Source organism: Rhagoletis zephyria, unplaced genomic scaffold, assembly GCF_001687245.7.
Source record: "Rhagoletis zephyria isolate East Lansing unplaced genomic scaffold, Rhagoletis_zephyria_1.1 Rzeph_scaffold_02349, whole genome shotgun sequence".
In the NCBI taxonomy this organism is placed as follows: domain Eukaryota; kingdom Metazoa; phylum Arthropoda; class Insecta; order Diptera; family Tephritidae; genus Rhagoletis; species Rhagoletis zephyria.
Genome location: NW_016159433.1, coordinates 34,661 through 56,410, shown reverse-complemented (window position 1 = coordinate 56,410; position 21,750 = coordinate 34,661). Strand labels below are relative to the sequence as shown.

The 21,750-nt window shown below is 36.5% G+C and overlaps 1 protein-coding gene across 1 annotated transcript in view; it reads left to right on the top strand.

Moving 5' to 3' along the window:
• The first annotated feature begins 14,804 nt into the window (after window positions 1-14,804).
• LOC108366627 (peroxisomal acyl-coenzyme A oxidase 3) overlaps window positions 14,805-21,750 on the top strand; it is a 26,000-nt gene continuing 19,054 nt past the window's right edge. Inside the window, exons 1-3 of the mRNA XM_017621078.1 lie at window positions 14,805-14,970; window positions 15,041-15,964; window positions 16,045-16,170. Coding sequence (XP_017476567.1) covers window positions 14,836-14,970; window positions 15,041-15,964; window positions 16,045-16,170 — 1,185 coding nt within the window. The 5' untranslated portion in view covers window positions 14,805-14,835. The remainder of the gene's footprint in view (window positions 14,971-15,040; window positions 15,965-16,044; window positions 16,171-21,750) is intronic.

The window sequence follows — 21,750 nt, the reverse complement described above, 5'->3', positions numbered from 1 at the left end:
ATGGAGCGAATGAAGAACACGTCCGTACTCAACCGCAAACTTCAACACTTCATGAAATTTTAAATAAGTACATGTATGAGCCGACATATGCGAGCAGTGGAACCACATTTCCCGCTCATTAAGTACCGTCGCCGAAGAAGTAGTCGGATTTCAGCGAGCCCGAAAGACCAACTGGCACGATGAGGAGGGTCAGGAAGCTGCAGAGAAAAAAGATGCCGCCTACAGGGCCACGCTGCTATCGGGCGCAACGCGCGCTATGTGGGACCACTATAGGGATCTGAAGAGGGAAGGGAGACGTATGCCGCAATAAGAAGAGAGAGGCCGAAATACGTGAGTGCGAAGAGCTTGAAATGCTGGCCGACAGGAAGAATGGCCGAAAATTGTACCAGATAGTTAGGCGACTTACGGAAGGTTTCAAGACCAGGGCGTACTCCTGTAAGAACAACAATGGTGACCTAGTTACCGATGTTCAGAACGTACTTAAATTTTGGAGGGAACATTTTCCACGCTACTGAATTGTAGCAGCTCGGAAAGTTGTGGAGAAGAAGAACCCGAGCCCCCAGCTGATGATGACGGAGTCGATGTTCCTTCGCCTGACTATGACGAGGTACGAATAGCAATAACGCGGCTGAAAAAACCAATCTGCTGGAACTGACAGCCTGTCAGCTGAGCTATTCAAGTACGGTGGCGGGGAGTTGGTAAGGTGCATGCATCAACTCTTATGCAGAATATGGTCAGATGAACGCATGCCCGACGACTGGAATTTAAGTGTGCTCTGCCATTCGCGCCAACTACCGCGGGATCAGGCTTCTAAGCATAGGTTACAAGGTCTTATCGAGCATATTGTGTGAAAGACTGAAGCAGACCGTCAATGAACTGATTGGGCCTTATCAGTGTTGCTTTAGGCCTGGCAAATCCACCATAGACCAGGTATTCACAATACGCCAAATCTTGGAAAAGACCCGCGAGAAAAGGATCGACACTCACCACCTATTTGTCGACTTTAAAGCCGCTTTTGACAGCACTAAAAGGAGTTGCCTATACGCCGCTATGTCTGAATTTGGCATCCCCTCAAAACTCATACGGCTGTGTAAAATGACGTTGAGCAATACCACCAGCTCCGTCAAAATTGGAAAAGACCTCTCCGAGCCGTTCGCCACCAAACGGGGCTTCAGACAGGGCGACTCTCTTTCATGTGACTTCTTTAATCTGATGTTGGAGAAGATAATAAGAGCTGAAGAACTAAACCGCTCAGGAACAATTTACTACAAGAGCGTGCAATTGCTGGCTTATGCCGATGACATCAATATCACCGGTAACAAAAACCGCGAAGTCTGTTCTGCCTTTTCCAAGTTGGATAAGGAAGCAAAGCGAATGGGTCTGGTGGTAAACGAGGACAAGACGAAGTATCTCCAGTCAACAAACACAGTCAGCACATTCGCGCCTTGGCACCCACTTCACTGTTGACAGTTATGATTTCGAAAAAGTAGAGAATTTCGTTTACTTGGGAACCAGCCTTAACGCATAATAACGTCAGCATGGAGATCCAACGCAGAATCACACTTGCCAATAAGTGCTACTTTGGACTGAGTAGGCAATTCAGGAGTGTGCTCTCTCACTCATCATGCCTGTGCTGGTATCAGTGTTGCCATTTTAGCCGTTTTCCGGCTAGATTTAGCCGGTTGCGATAGCAAACAGCCGGAGAAATTTCGATTTAGCCGGCAGCCGATTTGTTAGCCGTTTTGCAGAAAAAAATTAGCCGTTTTTAGCCGATTTCGCTATTTGCCTTGTTTTCTTAAATTTCAAATATGTATATAAGTTTCAATTTTTGACTAAGCGACCGAAAATCTGTTAGAGATGGCCACTAGCCTTATCGTGGAGAAAATTTTCATGCCAGGCAGGGTTGTATGAAATTGGGCCGATATTTTAAACGAAGAAGGGATTTTCTTCATAAAATGTTTGTTATAAATGTCTTAATTTTAAGTGTGAAGTTTTATTCGCAAACTTAGAAAATAGGAAATTGTTTCACTGTTAAGACACTTAAGATGAGTTTGTGTTTGGATATAGTGCCAACAAACAGAATAAATATCACATGTAGATATTGTGTTCCCAGATAGTCAATCCTGCCTAAATTACAAAACATTATTTTTGCCCACTCCCAAAGGTTTAAGGTATGGAAAAAATTGATATTTTCAAGCACTATGTACACATATGTATTTTATTTAAACAAACTTTTTTGCTGAGAATTTATTTAAATTCCAAAAACCGAATGCCAACTTGAATTAAAAGAACCAACACTGAAGTGAATCAAAATGAAAATAAAAGAGCACAAATTTATATGTTAAGCAAAACTCTCTGGGAATCCTACGAGACATCTGCCGGTCATATGACCGGTCATCTAAATGGGAGATCTGCAGTCTTTTGGCATCATATTTTACATCAGAATTGAAGGGATTTCTGAAAAGTCTCACCAGTTCTTTTGTGTAACTGTCATTTTGCATGCCTTGTCAACATATGGCCTCGGTTGATGTTAACTTAAGGTCGTTGTTTTACTGCCTTAAAATTGAAGGGAAATTTTTATAGCGTTTTTATGTGTATTGGTTTCTATTTGAGTGTATTGAGAATCGGTCAGTCTGAAAAGGCCTTGTAGGGAAGATAATAGGTTTGTTCGTCGAAAATCCAGCGAGAATTATCACTCAAAATATCAGATAGTAAGAAAAAATGCTCCCAAATTCTCTCTCATGTAGAGAAACTTGCAATTTTCTGTACGAACGCAAGTTTGCAAGTTTTTTACCAGCTAGTGTCCACGGTTGCATTTCAAACAAAAGAAATTTGTATAGAATTTTTAAAATTCTTTCAGAGGGGCAAAAAACAGGATCTACGTGTATATATCTTGTCAGTCCGACTTTCTTCAACATACGCTTCAATTTCTTTGTCGGGTTTACTATATCGACTCTGGTTTTTTTTGCCGAATACCTTTCAAATCATTGGAATTAGCTATATTAATTAAGTAAACAGCTATTAACTTACATTTTTCATTTTAAAATCGCTCCAGTTTGTAAATTTTTAAATTTAACGAACTTGTTTATTCAAATTATCGTCGACAAAATATCCAACCATGTGCCACAATCATATGTTTTTCCTAATTGCAAATTCTTGCTGGCAAAATTTTTTTCGGCTCGAATTTGTAACTTCTCTCCAAGAAATAGTCTTTTTACTCGTGATTTATGTAAATAAAACATGTGAAATTTAGTTGAAACATTTTAGCCGTTTTTATTTGCCAATTTAGACGGTTTGTCCAAAAAGTTCTGGCAACACTGGTTGAGGTAATCACGATTTGGTTTGAGAACGGAACATATTCATGCTTGTGACTCACCCCTAAATAATGCTCAGCGCTCTCTGATCAAATGTGTGTTTCACATACGAAGAGCGCCAGCTAAAACTGGCTACACACGACGAACATCTGCGCGCACATATGCGCCAACATGCTCGCTGTCGTTTGCTACAGACGGCGAGCGGCTCATAAGTGATTTTGTACTCAAAGCGTAAACATGGAAGGAAAGACGCGGATGATGCAATTGCAATGCTTTTAACTTAACTTTTTTATGTATGTGTTACTTAAATTTATTTATACTTTACTTGTATGTACGTACATACATATACTTATAGTAATTTAGCCTCATTTATCAAAAATTCAATTAAAGAACATGGCTTGGATGCATTTATCCGCCGATGTGCACACTTCAAGCATCAACACAAAATGAGGTTGTTGTTTTTGTTTCCAATGCGATGCTCGCAAACCACGCTACAAACGACGAGCATGCTCGCTGAAAATCAAAATTTTTTGATTTTTGGCGAGCATGCTTGCAAACCGCTCTACAAACGACGAACATGACCCGCAAGCCGCGCATGTGCGCGGATATGTTCGCCGTGTGTTGCCATTTTAGCCGTTTTCCGGCTAGATTTAGCCGGTTGCAATAGCAAACAGCCGGAGAAATTTCGGTTTAGCCGGAAGCCGATTTGTTAGCCGTTTTGTAAAAAAAAATTAGCCGTTTTTAGCCGATTTTGCTATTTCTTTGTTTTCTTAAAATTCAAATATATACATATGTTTCCATTTTTGACTAAGCGACCCAAAATCTGTTAGAAATGGCTACTAGCGTTATCATGGAGGCAGGGTTGTATAAAATTGGGCCGATTTGATTATTTTTATTTTAAACAAAATTTTTTTTTTCTAAAGAAGGCCGTAACGGGGACTTTCTTCATAAAATATTTGTTATCAATGACTAAAATTTAAGTGTGAAGTTTTATTCGCAAACTTAGAAAATAACAAATTGTATCACTGTATGCTTAACAGGCGTTTGGGTTTGGATATACTACCGAGAATAAATGCTACAGATATTGTCTTTCCAGATAGCGTATATTTAATTCTGCCTTAATTACAAAACATCATTGTTGCCCACGCTTAAAGTTTTAAGGCAAGGGAAAAATGGATATTTTCAAGCACTATGTACACATATGGCCTTATTTAAACTAACTTTTTTTCCTGAGAACTTATTTAAATTCCAAAAACCGAAGGCCAACTTGAATTAAAAGAACCAGCACTGAAATGCATAAAAATGAAAGTAAAAGAGCACAAATTTCTATGTAAAGCAAAACTCTCTAGGAAGACAATAGGTTTGTTCGTCGAAAATCCAGCGAAAATTATCACTCAAAATATCAGTTAGTAAGAAAAAATGCTCCCAAATTCTCTCTCAAAGAGAGAAACTTGCAAATTTCTGCACGAACGCAAATTTGCAGGAACTTGCAAGTTTCCCTGCCAGCTAGTGCCCACGGTTGCATTTCAAACATAAGAGATTTGAATATAATTTTAAAATTCTTTCAGAGGGGAAAAAAACAGGATCTACATGTATATTTCTTGCTAGTCCGACTTTCTTCAACATACGTTTCAATTTCTTTGCCGTACTAACTGTCGCGTTTCCTATATCGACTCTGGTTGAGATTGCGTTACGAGTACATTTCAAATCAGCGGAATTAACTAAACTAATTAAGTAAACAAGCCCTTACTTAAATTTTTTATTAAAAATTGGTCAAGTTTGTAAATTTTTAAATTTGACGAACCTGTTTATTCAAATTATTGTCGACAAAAAATGCAACCATGTGCCACATTCATATGTTTTTTCTAATTGCAAATTTTTGCCGCTAAAATTTTTTCGAGCTTGAATTTGCAACTTCTCCCTAAGAACTAGTCTTTCTACTTATGATTTATTTAAATAAAACATGTGAAATTTAGTTGAAACAGTTTAGCCGTTTTTAGCCGGTTTTTTTGCCAATCTAGCCGGTTGGCCCGGAAAGTTCTGGCAACACTGGCTGGTATATGGCGCAGAAGCATGGACAATGGCAACAGCCGATGACGCTGCTCTTGGAGTATTCGAGAGAAAGATTTTGCCTTTCAGACGCCTTATAATTTTCCTTAAATTTATAGTCGTCAATGAAACAAACAACGAAGAAGCTGCGAATCTGCTAAGTAACTCCACAAAAAAATATTATAATGTTTAAGAAAGTGAAAGTAAGGGTTTGCTGAGTTTCATAATTTAACACTTTTCATAAAAATTTTTTGTTGAATGAACGCTAAGCAATAAAAAATATGTAGTATAGAACCTATTCGTATGCATATAAATAAAAGACTTAAGTTGTATTATAGGTAGAATAACCATTTTTATTAATTTAGGTAAAACTTATTATTTACGACAGTTATACTTGCACTTCTTTCGTAGAATGTATGATTGCTTTTATTCTTTACACTATAAAAAAACACAGCTCAAATTATAACACACAACTTTCATTATATTTTAATCATTAATGTTAAGCGTTTTCGCAAAACTTTTTGTTAAACAAAAACGCTTAAAATTAAGGATAAAACAAAATAATAGTGTTGTGTTATAATTCGTACTATGTTTTTTACAGTTTGGCGAATGAAAGCAATCGCAAATTCTACGAAACAACCGCAGATTTTTGGAAAATTATTTCGTTAACAATACGAATTATTTTTGCGCAGTCTACAAAAATTTCGTAAAAAAAAATAAAGAAATAGTACAAAAGTCTTTACTAAATAGTACGAAATTCGTTAGTAAATAGTACGAATACGTTTGTAAAATGCACTTAAGATCTGATGTCTTACGAAAACGGTTTTGTACAATCAACGAAAACTTTCGGGGCTCAAAATGACGAAAATTTTCGTAAGATGTACGCAAGTTTACGTTATATTTACGCAGATTATATTTTCAGTGTATGATAGGCAATAATTTTCGCCTATGAAGACGCGTCGTTAGCTAGTCTTTCAGTGTTGTAAATATTTTTATTGCGCTTTGTACCACGATTGTTTATTAGGAAAATTGAAAAAGCAACAAAGTCTAAGCGGTAGAAGTTATAGCAGCTATTTCGGAGATCACCACATCTCCTCATCAGACTTATTTTTTACCTCCCGTATATTAGCTCGGGACGTAAATATGTAATATTGATGCGCCTAAAAGATGCAGCGATTTATATTCTCAACCTGATGAAAATTATAATAGCGAGGTTTTAGTTTTTTAAACTATAATTTTATTTTCTAGACTTCAGCAAGGATCGAACCTGCGTAATCGATGTGCAAAGTCAGAAGCGTTAACCACTGAGCTATGCACACCCCGTTAACTCTTGTTGCTAATTCATTTTCCTTATTCAACCAACTACTATCAAGTGCAGCTGATTTGCCGCTATTTAAACTCGACAGCGTGGTTGTTGTTGTCAATTCTATACATCCATTTGCTTATTTGCTTTTTTGTATAGTTTCAGGCAGGCTCTTCCTAAACTATGTATTTGTNTTAAAATATGTATTTGTCAATCTTATTGCGGCTTATTAACATTTTATTTTTAAAATTTTTATTATTATATTATTAGTTATTATTATTATAATAAAGGTGCATGCAATAACACCATACGCAATAATTCCCATTACTTAGACATTAAAAAGCAGTTTCAGCAGTGAAGTAGTGCCATTTTATTATAATTCTTTTTCAAAATTGTATACTTACAAATCCGTCCATTTAACTTGTTCATGTACTACTTTTTGTCAAATGTAACTCAATTGTTAAGTTTAAAAGTTGGTCTTATTGTTCAACGAGAAATGAAATAAAGCAAATTGGTGTTATTTCACATTCAGTTGAAAATTGAAATTTTAGCAAAAGTAATTATAAACAATTTATGAAATTGAAAATGAAAAGCGTGAAGCGCATGCAATACAAACCATTACATTTAATTTACAATAAGGCTATCTGCACACTTGTCGTCCAATCATAGTTGCGTTATCTTCTCGCCCTGAAATTTTGAGCAGAGCACATGCATTTCAAAGGAGATCTGCACATTTGCCGTTATCGGTTAGTTATCGACAAATCGTAGAAGATGCAGAAACGAATAAGTACGACGTCGTTTGCTAATCGTTGTGCACGTATTGTTTGTTTACATGTTATGGGGGAAAATTAGTGAGAAAGTTAATATTTGCATAAAAATGAGTATTTTTGCATGCAATCTGTGGAAATTATTAAAAAGTGGATAATTGCAATAAAATTCAATAAACGTTAGAGTTTTAACTATAAAATATGACGAATTGCAAAAGAATAGATATTACTGAAAAATTATGTCTAGAATTATTGCAGCACAGTCCATATTTTAAAAATTGCAGAAAATAGCTGCTCCAAGTGAATTTTTAGACGCCAAATGAATTGAAATATCACGACCGAGTTTGCGAAAGTGTAGTCGTCATGTAATCGCTGCATCATGATTGTGACGATGAAGCAACTAAGCCTAAGTCTTCCATTCAATAGTCAAACTACATAACATAGATCTAAAATTTCTACAGCGTAAGTATACATTTTAGATCAGTTTTAAGCGATCGATATTCATATAACCACATTTATACATATGTATGTATATTACATTTCATATCATTTCAAGTCAATTTCATGCACCCCACGCTTTCCATTTTCAATCTCTTAAATTGTTTATAATGACTTTTGCTTAAATTTCAAAATAAAAAATTACCCAGTACGGCGTAGATCAGCCAATTACCTCAGAAAAATTAGTTTATTTCTACTTATGCAGCAACTAACTTCAAATTGATGTATAATCACCTAGCAGCCTCATTGAGATAAACCAAATGCTTACACTTTTGATACATATCTTTGCAAATAGTTCAATATTAGTTGTAAAATCATCTTACTGTAGGCAATTAACTATTTCAGCATGAAATGAAACATACTGGATTTGCACTGCTTTAAGCCAAATGCATTTTAAAGTAGTTGAAATCAAATGCAGAGTCGGACAATCGGTTTGCTGCTTGCACACAATTCAAACTGAACATTTGAATTATTTACGTGTCTGGCTGTAGTTGAGCGTGCAAAAATGTTTGCTACAATTGGTCGCGGCCAATAATGTCCATGTTCAAATCTCATTAGGCCGAACATTTAATTTTAAATTTTTAATTTCGACATTTCTTAATTGTGAAAAAGCATCTGTGAGGTGCAGAACGAAAGCATAGTCAAACGACTGAGTTTAAAGTGCTTTAAGCCAAATGCGTTTTAAAGTAGTTGAAAGCAAATGCAGAGTCGGATTATTGACTGATGCCTAGGAAATCGCGTCAACAGTTCGTTCCAAGGAAAAAAGTCAGATCTTCATCTAGTTTTAGTGGGTCAAAAACTAGTTGAACATCGATATTTAAACTAGTTTCTTCCCGTACTGGGTATCAAAACAAATTCTATGGGACTGAGAAATATTACTTTCTACTTTTTAGTCCAGCGTGGTATATTAAAAAGATTTTTTTTTTTATTTATTTTTTACTTTTTAGTCTTGTCTGTATAAAACTTTGCAATCGATTTTAAAATAATTCAACGATATTTTATCAAACTGACTTTTTATTTATTTTCTCTTTCAACATGCGTGTACATGAGTATGTATATTAGAGGGCTGCATGAATTCATTCAAACTTCTAGCCAAAACAGTACAGTTGATTTGAATATTTTACTTCACATACAAAACATTCAGCGTTTGGAATTTTGTAAGTTATGAATACACATTTTGTTTTAAATTTTCTACCTTCAAATGGAAGAATGTGAAAGAATGAATGGAAAACATTCAAAATAATTCGAACTCATGTCGGTAAAAGTTTTTTCTATAAACAAGTTTGTTCGTATTATAATAGGAACCAAGGCATATTCAACAAGGTAGAAGTGACAATTCAGTCGAGCTCTCTCATACCTGACTGTAATGTCAAAAATGTAAACAAAGAAATTGACCCTTTGTTATGCATTTACCATATTTGATAGAACTCAACATCTTTGAAATGAAAGTTTTTGTAAATATGAAAATATTTAAAATCTCATTAGAATCAGCTTCATTTTATTTATTGAATTTTCTGTTTAATGTAAATGTGGAAATGCATACTTACACAAAATTACATACTAAATGAAACACACTCATTTATAAAATCGTCTTGAAAATTTTCTTGCTTTTACTATCCCAATGTTTTTGAGCATTTATTTTTTTATTCAAATACTTAATTCTAAAGTATATTAGACATTAAAAAAAGTTTGATTCTTCTAAATTTACATCAAAACTTAACGTCAATAATTTAGCTATTAAATTTTTGCTATTCGAAATTTCGTTTGCATTAAATTTATTAAAAATTACCTTCAGTTTCTTTATGTCAACAAGGAATACTGGTTTAGGTTTTATCAGACTACTAATTGAAATTTAGCCTATCCATGTACATATGTATATGAAAGGGAGATTTTCTTTTCATATTCGGTATGATAAATCCTGCACCTGGGACCAAACGCGTCCACTTAGAAATACTCGGCTGCGATAGACAACAAATAAATTCACGACCACACGTGAAGAGTCTCCTAATGAAACATCGCAGCAATTTGCCCACCGTTGTCGCTTCACTTGACAATTCGAAGGTTTAAAATAACGCACAAGTTTGTTGTCCAGGCTCTTGACAAACACAACGCACCGCTCGCAATTCCTTTTCATTTTATTATGTATTTAAAATCAGTCGCACAGCTCACAATTGAAAATTTATATAAAAAAAAAAATTTGAATAGTATAGGGTTAAGAGTTGACATTTCAGTCGCAGTTCAAAAGAGAGAAATGTCGAAATCACTTCTACCTTGTTATGCCTTGATAGGAACGCAGCAATACATACATACATACATATGTATGTTTGTACATATGTGCATAGATTAAATATTTATAGATATTCATAAGAAAAAATTGTAATTTATTTCAATTCAATTNAACGTCAATAATTTAGCTATTAAATTTTTGCTATTCGAAATTTCGTTTGCATTAAATTTATTAAAAATTACCTTCAGTTTCTTTATGTCAACAAGGAATACTGGTTTAGGTTTTATCAGACTACTAATTGAAATTTAGCCTATCCATGTACATATGTATATGAAAGGGAGATTTTCTTTTCATATTCGGTATGATAAATCCTGCACCTGGGACCAAACGCGTCCACTTAGAAATACTCGGCTGCGATAGACAACAAATAAATTCACGACCACACGTGAAGAGTCTCCTAATGAAACATCGCAGCAATTTGCCCACCGTTGTCGCTTCACTTGACAATTCGAAGGTTTAAAATAACGCACAAGTTTGTTGTCCAGGCTCTTGACAAACACAACGCACCGCTCGCAATTCCTTTTCATTTTATTATGTATTTAAAATCAGTCGCACAGCTCACAATTGAAAATTTATATAAAAAAAAATTTTTTAATAGTATAGGGTTAAGAGTTGACATTTCAGTCGCAGTTCAAAAGAGAGAAATGTCGAAATCACTTCTACCTTGTTATGCCTTGATAGGAACGCAGCAATACATACATACATACATATGTATGTTTGTACATATGTGCATAGATTAAATATTTATAGATATTCATAAGAAAAAATTGTAATTTATTTCAATTCAATTTATTTTAACTTTGTTTGAATATTGTAATGTCGACACATACAGGGTGTATTAAACAAGGTGTGATTGACAACTCAGGTCGGCTCTCTTTTAAGGCACTATTATGCCAAAAAATATAAACAAACGATTCAAAATTCAGAAAAAAATTTTTCAATTTGGCTTTATAGGATGGTTCTTCTGAGAGAAATGTCAAATTCAATCACACTTTGTTGAATACATTTTGGACACATATATCAGAACAGGTATTTACTCAAATTCGAAAAAATTTGATGCCAAAATCATTCATTCGTTTTGTATATGAATAATTCATAAGCCGCTTTGAATAAATTCATGCAGCCCTCTAGTGTATATCGATGGCTGAGTGGATGATCGACCTATCTCGGCAGCCAGTTCGAAAACGCCTTATCTAAGAAAACTTTTCAAGAACGCCCTTATTCAGAATTTCATTGAAGAACGCCTATTTCAGAATTTTATTGAAAAGCACCATATCTCAGAATTCGGTTCAAAAACGCCCTATCTCATACCTTGTTTATACCAATGTAAGAACCGCATTTACAATAAACCGATTTGACTCAACACATATTTTTTTCATAAGTTTATACCTGTGTCTTTATAGCGCCTTCGTATTCAAAAGTAAAAAAAAAGCATGTTGTTTACTTTCGATATTTCTCAAATAATTAATTTGCATGATTGACCGAAATAGAAGCGAACAATAATTCAAATTTATTATAATAACAATTCAAATTTAAAACGGGCTGTATAACGAAAACCAGCCTTTTTTCACTACGCGTCAAATGAGTGATGAGTTTATACCTGTTTTCTAACCGATGTGAGAAATAAAACACCGATTTGAAAACAAGATCGAGTCAGTACACTTTTGAATTTCTGAGCGTATTGAAATTTGGTTTATGCTTCCGTTTTGAATGACAGCGAACTTGGTCAAAGCGCTTTATGTGTCGGCTGAAAATACATTGAAAATGTGTTGAGTTAGGGCGTTTTTGAATCGGCAGCTGAGATAGGGCGTTCTTCAGCCAAATTCTGAGATAGGGTGTTTTTCAATAAAATTCTGAAATTGGGCGTTCTTCAATCAAATTCTGAAGTAGGGCGTTGTTGAAAAATTTTCTGAGTTAGGGCGTTTTCGAACTGGCTGCCGAGAAAGGTCGATCTTCCAATCAGCCATCGATATGTACATACTATGTGCATCCATATAGCAGCAATTAATTTCATTTAAAGAAATGGCGTATCGTGCCGATCCGCTAAAGCCTAGTGGATATTTTTAGGCGTAGTAATAATAATGCGGTTGCTAAATATTTAACTACTTCCGTTGAGGAGACATCTACCTCTAGTGTTGCTAATTTTATGTTCTTTGATATGATATCTACCGACGAGGTTGATGTCTGAACTAGATTTTATAGAAACTTTGATTATAGGAAAGGTGTCTGGACAAGAAGAAGTAGTCGGATTTCAGCGAGCCCGAAAGAACAACTGGTACGATGAGGAATGTCAGGAAGCTGCAGAGAAAAAAGATGCCGTCTACAGGGCCACGCTGCGATTTGGGCGTAACGCGCGCTATGTGGGACCGCTATAGAGATCTGAAGAGGGAAGCGAGACGTATTTGCCGCAATAAAAAGAGAGAGGCCGAAATACGTGAGTGCGAAGAGCTTGATTTCAAGCCAGCGACAGGAAGAATGCCCGAAAATTTTACCAGAGAGGTAGGCGACTTACGGAAAGTTTCAAGACCGGGGCGTACTCCTGTAAGAACAACAATGACGACCCAGTTACCGATGTTCAGAACGTACTTAAATTATGGAGGGAACAATTTTCCTCCCTACTTAATGGTAGCAGCACGGAAAGGTGTGGAAAAGAAGAACCCTAGCCCCCAGTCGATGACGGAGTCGATGTGCCTTCGCCTGACTATGACAGATGCTCTACGACTGGAATTTAAGTGTGCTCTGCCTAATCCACAATAAAGGCGACCCCGCCATTCGCGCCAACTACCGCGGGATCAGCCTTCTAAGCATAGGTTACAAGGTCTTATCGAGCGTATTGTGTGAAAGACTGAAGCCCACCGTCAATGAACTGATNGGAAACCTACCGTCACTGAACTGATTGGGCCTTACCAGTGTGGATTTAGGACTGCAAAATCCACCATAGAGCAGGTGTTCACAATACGCCAAATCTTGGAAAAGACCCGAGAGGTAAGGATCGACACTCACCACCTATTTGTCGACTTTAAAGCAGCTTTCGACAGTATTAAAAGGAGTTGCCAATACGCCGCTATGTCTGAATTAGGCATCCCCGCCAAACTGATACGGCTGTGTAAAATGCCGTTGAGCAATAACACCAGCTCTGTCAGAATTGGGAAAGACCCCTCCGAGCTATTCGCCACCAAACGGTGTTTCAGACAGGACGACTCCCTTTCATGTGACCTCTTTAATCTGATGTTGGAGAAGAAAATAAGAGTTGCAGAACCGAACCGCACAGGAACAATTTACTACAAGAGCGTGCAATTGCTGGCTTATGCCGATGGCATCGACATCATCGTAAACAAAAACCGCGAAGTCTCTTCTGCCTTTTCCAAGTTGGATAAGGAAGCAAAGCGAATGGGTCTGGTGGTAAACGAGGATAAGACGAAGTATCTCCTGTCACCAAACAAACAGTCAGCACATTCTCGCCTTGGCACCCACGTCACTGTTGACAGTTATAATTTCGAGAAAATAGAGAATTTCGTTTACCTGGAAACCAACATTAATACCGATAATAATGTCTGCATGGAAATCCAACGGAAAATCACTACTACTTTGGACTGAGTAGGCAATTCAGGAGTAAAGTTCTCTCTCGACGTACGAAACCCACACTCTATAAGTCACTCATCATGCCCTTGCTGGCATATGGCACAGAAGTATGAAAAAAGACAACATCCGATGAGGCGGCTCTTGGAGTATTCGAGAGAAAGATTTTGCGGAAGATTTACGGGCCTTTACGCGTTGGCGTTGGGCTGTATGAGCTATAGAACGACATGGACATAGTGAATCGAATTAAAATACAGCGGCTCCGCTGGCTTGATCATGTCGTTCGAATGAGCCCCGACGCTCCAGCTCTGAAAGTATTCAACTGGGAACCCGCTGGTGGTAGCTGAGGAAGAGGGAGGCCCCCACTGAGATGGAAAGACCAGGTGGAGAAGGACTTGGCTTCACTAGGCATTTCCAATTGGCGTCAGTTGGCACAGAAAAGAAACGACTGGCGGGCTTTGTTGAACTCGGTCAAAATCGCTTAGGCGGTTACAGCGCCATATAAGAAGAAGAAGACGTCTGGACAAACAAGAAAGTACGTTGTAAAAAAGGTATGGGAATTTATTACATACACTACTTTACAAAATTAGAAGTGGTATGTCGAATTCCTTCTTCATTTAGGGACACCCCTTCGATTGTTGGTTCTATAATAATTTTTCTGTATACTTTTAAGGGCTTTAGCTTTCGAAACCTTATGCCCCTTAAAGCATCGCACGCAGAATCTGGTGAAACTTTAATAAATCCTTAGTGAATACTTTGATTTGCACAGCAAATATACATATGTATATGTTTGTTCGTATCTTGGAATTCAGTTTGTTTATCTCTGAGGTGTATACGTACAATCGATATATTGCACTTTTAAGTCTGCCCAACGTCTCGTATTTCATGTAAAATTGCACGCATGCATGTTTATATATTGTACATACATATGTATGTACATATGTATATGTATGTATGTGAGTATGTACACGCCTTTACAGTTTCATAAGATGTGCTAATTGCGTAAAGTTTTTCATTTCAGCTCCAAGAGCCGGCGATATGAGTCAGATCCCCGACACTTCTTTTATACCGGATCTTCCGAAAGGCCCTCTGTGTAAATATCGCAATCGCGCAAAATTCGATTGGAAAAAACTAAAACTGATATTTGAAAGTGAGCAGGATTTGCGCATTAAGGTTGGTGAAATGATATTTGCTTTAATTACTGTCAGTTTTAACTTCAAACTGTCATATTTCCTTTGCACAGTATAAAGTGTGGAAGGTATTGGAAAATGATCCACTATTTTCCAAACACAAGACTACACTGCCTATCGATGAGCAGAAGCATCTCTGCGCCATGCAAGTGAACCGCATGCCACATCTGAATCTCATCCCGAAGGAGATCGAGCAGAAGAGCTTTAGCGAAAAAACAAAATATTTGATGAGCATAAATGAAGCTTTGCACACGTATTGTCCGAGTTTGTCGGTGAAGATCGCCTTGGGTGTGGGGCTCTTCAACAACGCGATACGCGCCATGGGCACAGAGCGGCATATGAAGTACTACGATGCGGCGTGGAATCGTGAACTCATAACATGCTTAGCCATTACTGAGCTTGCGCACGGTAGCAACACGAAAAGATTTCGCACAACCGCCACATACGATCCTAAAACGCAAGAGTTCGTCGTCAATACACCCGACTTTGAGTCGGCAAAGTGCTGGGTCGGTAACTTGGGGAAAACGGCTACGATCGCTCTGACATTCGCCAATTTATACACGGAAAATGGAGAAAATCATGGACTGCACGGTTTTATAATTCCTATCCGCAACCCAAAGACATTGCAGGCATATCCAGGCGTTTTGGTAGGAGATATGGGCGAAAAGATAGGACTCAATGGCATTGATAATGGCTTCGTAATATTTTCAAATTGTCGCATTCCACGCGAAAATCTTCTCAACCGCACAAGTGATGTGACACAGAAAGGAGAGTATGAAAGTGTTTTCTCCGAGCCAGGCAAGGTGCTTGGAGCGGCTTTGGAATCTTTTTCAGCGGGTCGTATTGGAATCATGCAGGAGTCAGCTAATACGCTAGCAAGCGCAACTGTGATTGCAGTGCGATATGCGGCGTTGAGAAAGCAATTTGGGCCCGAGAAAGATGGACCTGAAGTGCCGATCATCGAGTATCAGTTGCAAGTGAGTATTTGTGAACTTCACTCCATTATCGTAAAAATTATTTATGAAATTTACAATATTCGTTTATTTAAAAAATTTAGCAATGGCGAATATTCCCATATCTCGCGGCTGCTGGTGTCCTGAAAGTAGCTGTGGCCGAGCTGACTGACATTTACCTCGCAGTCATTGAAAGGTCGCAAAAGGATTCAAATGGATTTGAGTTGTTGGTGAGTGTGAGGTCTTACTTTAAAATTTATACGAAGTAAGTACACATTAGGGCACCCATATTTTCAAAAGTATTTCGCCCCTCGCCCATTTACGGGTAGCTCAGACCCTAAAAATAAGATTGCTTAAAAAAATAATTCTCGCTAGTGGAAACGAGCCACACCAGATTGATTTAAAAGCTCAAAAATTGGTCCGAAACCTATCCAATTAACTATCGTTCCGTAACTCCTAGGACCGTTTGTTCAATGTCTGCTTATGATTATCGATGTTTTCGACATAATTTTTTTAACCGAAGCTAACCGAGCATTAAACAAACGGCGTTTAAACTATAGGTATTTTATGTGGAATCAACTGACGAATATTTTTTTCATGCCTATTTTTGACATCCAGGTGCTTATTACCGCATCTTTAAGTCTATTTAAATTATTGAACAAACAATTTTAAAATATTTGTTTAAGACAAGCTTATATTATTGGTTAATAAAAAAATCGACCCCCGCACCACCTAACGGCTGTGGAGTTATTTCTTTCCATTTAAGTAATATACGTTATAAACATGAAACAAATCGGTCCGTAAATACGGGTTTTCCAAATATCTCCGCTCCAGTGCCACCTATCGAGTAAACATTTGTTGAGTTATTTCTTTTCATGTAGGTAATATACATTCCAAAAATGAACCATATCGGTTCATAAATACGATTTTTTTTTCAAAACTCTCGACACCCGCGCCACCTAGCAGATTAATTAACCTTTAACGTAGTATTGTCGTCGGGTGTTGATGTGCTGAGTTGGTACCGATTTAAAAAGGATCCATTACTCTCGATACTCGGTACTGAATAGAGGTATACGCCGCCGGGCCACGCCGCACAGTGGTTCGGATCGCAAATTTAGATGGACGAAACTATTTAAACAAATACTCGTTGATGGATCTTTACACCACTTCTTACCTAGGGGATTTTTGGGTCGCTGATTACGAATCTGAAGCCACTTATCAAAAATTCAAAATGGCGGATCCAATATGGCGGACGAAAATTAAAAAAAATCGGTAGAATTCTATGAAACTGGGTATCTGGGGGTTTCTGGGTCGCTGATTACATATCTAAATCCATTTACCAAAAATTCAAAATGGCGGATCCAATATGGCGGACGAAAATTCAAAAAAAATCGGTAGGTTTCTATGTAACTGGGTATCTGAGGGTTTTCTGGGTTGCTGATTACGAATCTAAAGTCATTTACTTCGGAACGAGCATTTTCATCAGATATTTCTTTCAATTTACTAATCATATAATCACGGACACCTTGTTGTCTTTTAGAAGTTTCAGCAACACTTCTCCAAATGTCAAACAACTCACTTCTTAAGATTTTATTTACCATGACTAAAATTTAAGATCACAGCAAGAAACACAAATAAATTTCAGAAAAAATTTTATAACAGCGCTTAAAGATTTGCATGCCTGTTGTATAATTTTTTAATTTCAGAAAGCAGAAAATTCGCGAGTTACTATTTTTTTTAACTCTTACATAACCAAAGTTTTTATAACTTGAAGTATTTTTCTGTTTTAACTTTTTTGTTTATAAAGTCAATTTGCAATTATGCAAATATCTGTGAGTGAAATTAGCAATCTTTTAAGTTAAATTTCAGCTTTTAAAATAGAGTTCTCAAATAGGCGGCGTTGACTTACTTTTTTTGTTTGTTTTCATATGTTAATGCTTTAATAAATGCAATTTCTATTTGAATGTATTGTCAGGAATGTATTCCAAGTACCATTAAGTATTTTAAAAACAAAAAAATTTTGACTTTCGTCCAGCTAGATCTGCTATCCGAACCACTGTGCGCCGCCGCCGTTTTTTGTCATTTATCATGCGCCGCCGCCTAGTTACGAAAATATCTGCGCGGCGGCGGCGGCGGCGGCGTTCGGCGCCTAAGGAATTTTGTACAAAGTTTTCATGTTGAATGCACATTGAAATACATCGTTTGAAGGAACTAAATACTACTCGTATAAAAACACTATTTTACGAAATGAAAATTACATTTTTAAAAGAAGTTTTTTTTTCATAATTTGGGCCACTGAACATTTCAAAAAAAAAGCGTAACTCAGAAAAAAACATAGGTAACACGTTTTTCGATCGAAAGCGTTTATTACAGTTAAATTATGGTCGAATACTGGTAATCTGACGATTTTTTCCGCAGTAGAAAATTTTTTTCAATACTACAACAATACTACTTTTTTATATACTACATCAACAAGAAAGTTATACACATCAAAAACTTTAACGCCAATATCTCAAAAAGCAGTTTTAACAGAAGCGCCCTTATTGCATCTAACTCCTCAATTATTGGAGATAAAACAAAGACTAGTTGATTTTGACTTTTTTTGCTAATTTTTACATTCGTAAGTATACAAGAACTAGGTGGCTGTGTGAAAATACGTTAGTATTCCTAAGGAGTGGTCAAACCCCAGGAAGGTTTTGCTCCCGCGCATCGCAATATTTTCTACACAGAGTTAAAGTCCCCCTTTTTGGTAAAAATTACAATTATTTTGCATTAGATTCTGTTCTCCTTAGAAAAATTTGGCGCTTAATATATTAATGGAAATTTTAACTATTTATAAGCCATTTTTCAAACAGTGGGTCAAAAAGTCCCGTTCTGGTGCGAGTTGATGGGTTAAACTTTTGGAAAAAAGTAGGCCAACCTTATTTTCAATATATAACCCGCAAAAAATCGTACGAGCTCCGTAATTTAACATAACGGTTGATAAGCTTATTGCAAAAATTTATTGATAGCGACATAAATTACCCCAATAGCTTAACCTTTAAATTTTTTTATTTCTTTAAATTGAAATGGTACATACGGATTTGTAGAGTACATAGAAATGTATGTATATTAGGGTGCCCATCGAAAATGGTTTTTTGTACGTTAGTACTACATATTTTCAAATTGTGGAAATTGTCGATGGTCAAAATTTAAAAAATTTTTGAAATTCAAGCAAAAATAATCATTCAAAAACTCATGAATATAGAAAATCGTATTTCCTGACCTAAATCGATAGGCCGCGACCTCTAAATGGCCTTTAAAAAATCTATAAAAATAGGCAATAATATTTATCAAAAAAACTAATCAAATTAGGGGGTAGGGTCTTTAAATTTTCAAAAAAAAAGCATTTTCAATGGGAAACCTAATGTATATACTATATAGACTTTCTTCTGGTCGCCCATCCGTCAGCAGCAGTCACTCAACATTTGAATTGAATGAATGAATTAAATAGAATTATAATCTGATCACATGATAAAATTAGAAGCCTCATGGCTTTGAAGTTGACCACGCCGCTGCAGCAAAGCCTGTCGGCGTAAACCTCTAGTACCGAAACATTTAGGTTTCGAATAAAAGTGCACATAGGCCAAAAATATAGAAACGGTTCAGGGGAGACTCGCCTATCAAAACCCGAATGTAGGAGCCAATAGAGCTTTTAATAATGATTCAAATGAAAGATGTATATTTGTCGGTTCGAGGCCATAATGCAGAGAAACTCTAACTTGTTTGAAGCATTTATGTTCCAGCTGAATCGGACGATATCATTTTTATAGGCCTGGGGGCAGATTCTGTAACCAGTTAGCGGCAATTTTCGAATCAGTATCGGTTTTGTTGACGTATGATATGAAATATTTTTACGTCAACAAGTGCGATATCGATCCGAAACTTGTCGCTAACTGGTTACAGAATCTCCCCCCTGAAAGGCTTCTTCATCCGTCAAAGCATTTTTCTTGAACCTTGGATCGACTAAGGTTAAAACTGATAAAATAATATTTCTCTGTTGGGATAGGTTCAAGTGTTTTAGCCGATATCATATAAATTAGTAAAGAAAGTTTTTTCTTAACATGAAATGCATATAATGGCGCAGGTTTAATGTAAAGAATCGGTATCGGGTACCGAAAAGGAAGTATTGGGTATCGAAATCTTTTTTATGTATTGGGTACCGAGTATTGGATACCCACAATTCAGCGCATCTCTATCGTCGGGTTCTGAGCTAAGTTTAAAGTTTCAAGTCTCTAGCTCATCGGGAAGTCGGTTAAAAAATGATTGCAAGATTTGATTATGCGCAGGTGAAACATAATAAAAGCTTATAAAAAAGAAGTGTGCTGTTTTGAACTGCAAAAATTACACTGAAAAAAAGTAATTTTAGGTTCTGCCGTATGCCCAAATATGAACTGAAATTTATATAAATCTGTTATATATAATTCTCGTGTCACGTTATTGTCCACGATAAACTCCGAAACTGACTATCCGATTTGCTTGAAATTTTTTACGTAGGTAGCTTATTATAATGGTCATATAAGATATTTTTTTCGGGAAGTGGGCCAGGGACCGATCTTTTCGAACAAACGCAAACGTCAAGCTGTGAAGCTGTGTTTTTCTGTGATCTGTTTAAATTTTGTGTTTGATAAAGCTGTTTACGCTTATTAAAGTAAAAAATTAAAAAAAGTGTTAATAAACTTCTGGTGCACAATTTAAAGATAAGTAAAACATCAAAATTTCCCATAGATTTGATTAATTTAACTTGATATTCTTAATTGCATGTGCCGAGTATTTTGTTTCATATAATATATTGTTGTTGTACAATTGTTTTTGTTTGTGCACATTGATTTTGCTCTTTTTGTCATTTCTGCTGTTTCATCTATGTCACAGCTGTCTGCGTTGTGTTTATTAGGTGTCAAATATACAGTGCATTTAAAACTGTTCGCTAACTGATATTTACCAGCTGATTGGTTCACTGATTAATACATCGTTTTCAAAACCGTTTTTGCTTTTTTGCTTCTAAAACCTAAAAATAAATATAATTTTAAACATGTCGTGTATTTACACCAATTTCCACGTTAAAAGCGACTCCTATGTGTCATGCTGGCTCTGCGATGGGATTGCCCGTATAAAATGCGCTGGTTTGAGCGGTAGAGTATTAGACGCTATTAACGAGGGTAAGGGTCTTCGTTGGTCTTGTCAAAAATGTAGATCAACCGAAGTTGATTTATTTAAATTCTTCAGACAGTCCAGAAATGGTTTTTCTGACATCGGGAAGGATCTGTCGGCGCTTGTTGAGAAATTTAAGCATTACGAAAAAATGTTTAGGTCTTTCACTTGTCTCGACGACCCTCCACACTCTGAGGATAGCCGAGAAAATAAAGGTGGGCATGTTATTAGTCCACCTAAAAAGACAGCCACGGATTCTAGTAAAAAAAATCCTCCATCCCAGTCCTTAGAACTTATTAATTTATCTTCTCCATGCCCTCAGGCATTGGAGCCTCCGATTTCTAAAGCCATATCCACTAGGTCTACTTCTAAAAATAGTCAAACCGTTGATATAACAGTGTTGCCATCAACATCTCAAGCTCCACTGTCTAACTTAGTTCCTCCGAATAATTCGGAGCCCCGCACATCAGACATCATTACCAAAAAGTTGGTTGTAATTCCTCCGAGAAGATCAATCTTTGTCTCTAGATTTGCTAAAGATACTTCTTCGGATGATATAAAGTCATACATATCGACTAAAATTAGAACTAAAGATGTATTTATTCGTAAATTTAATTTTA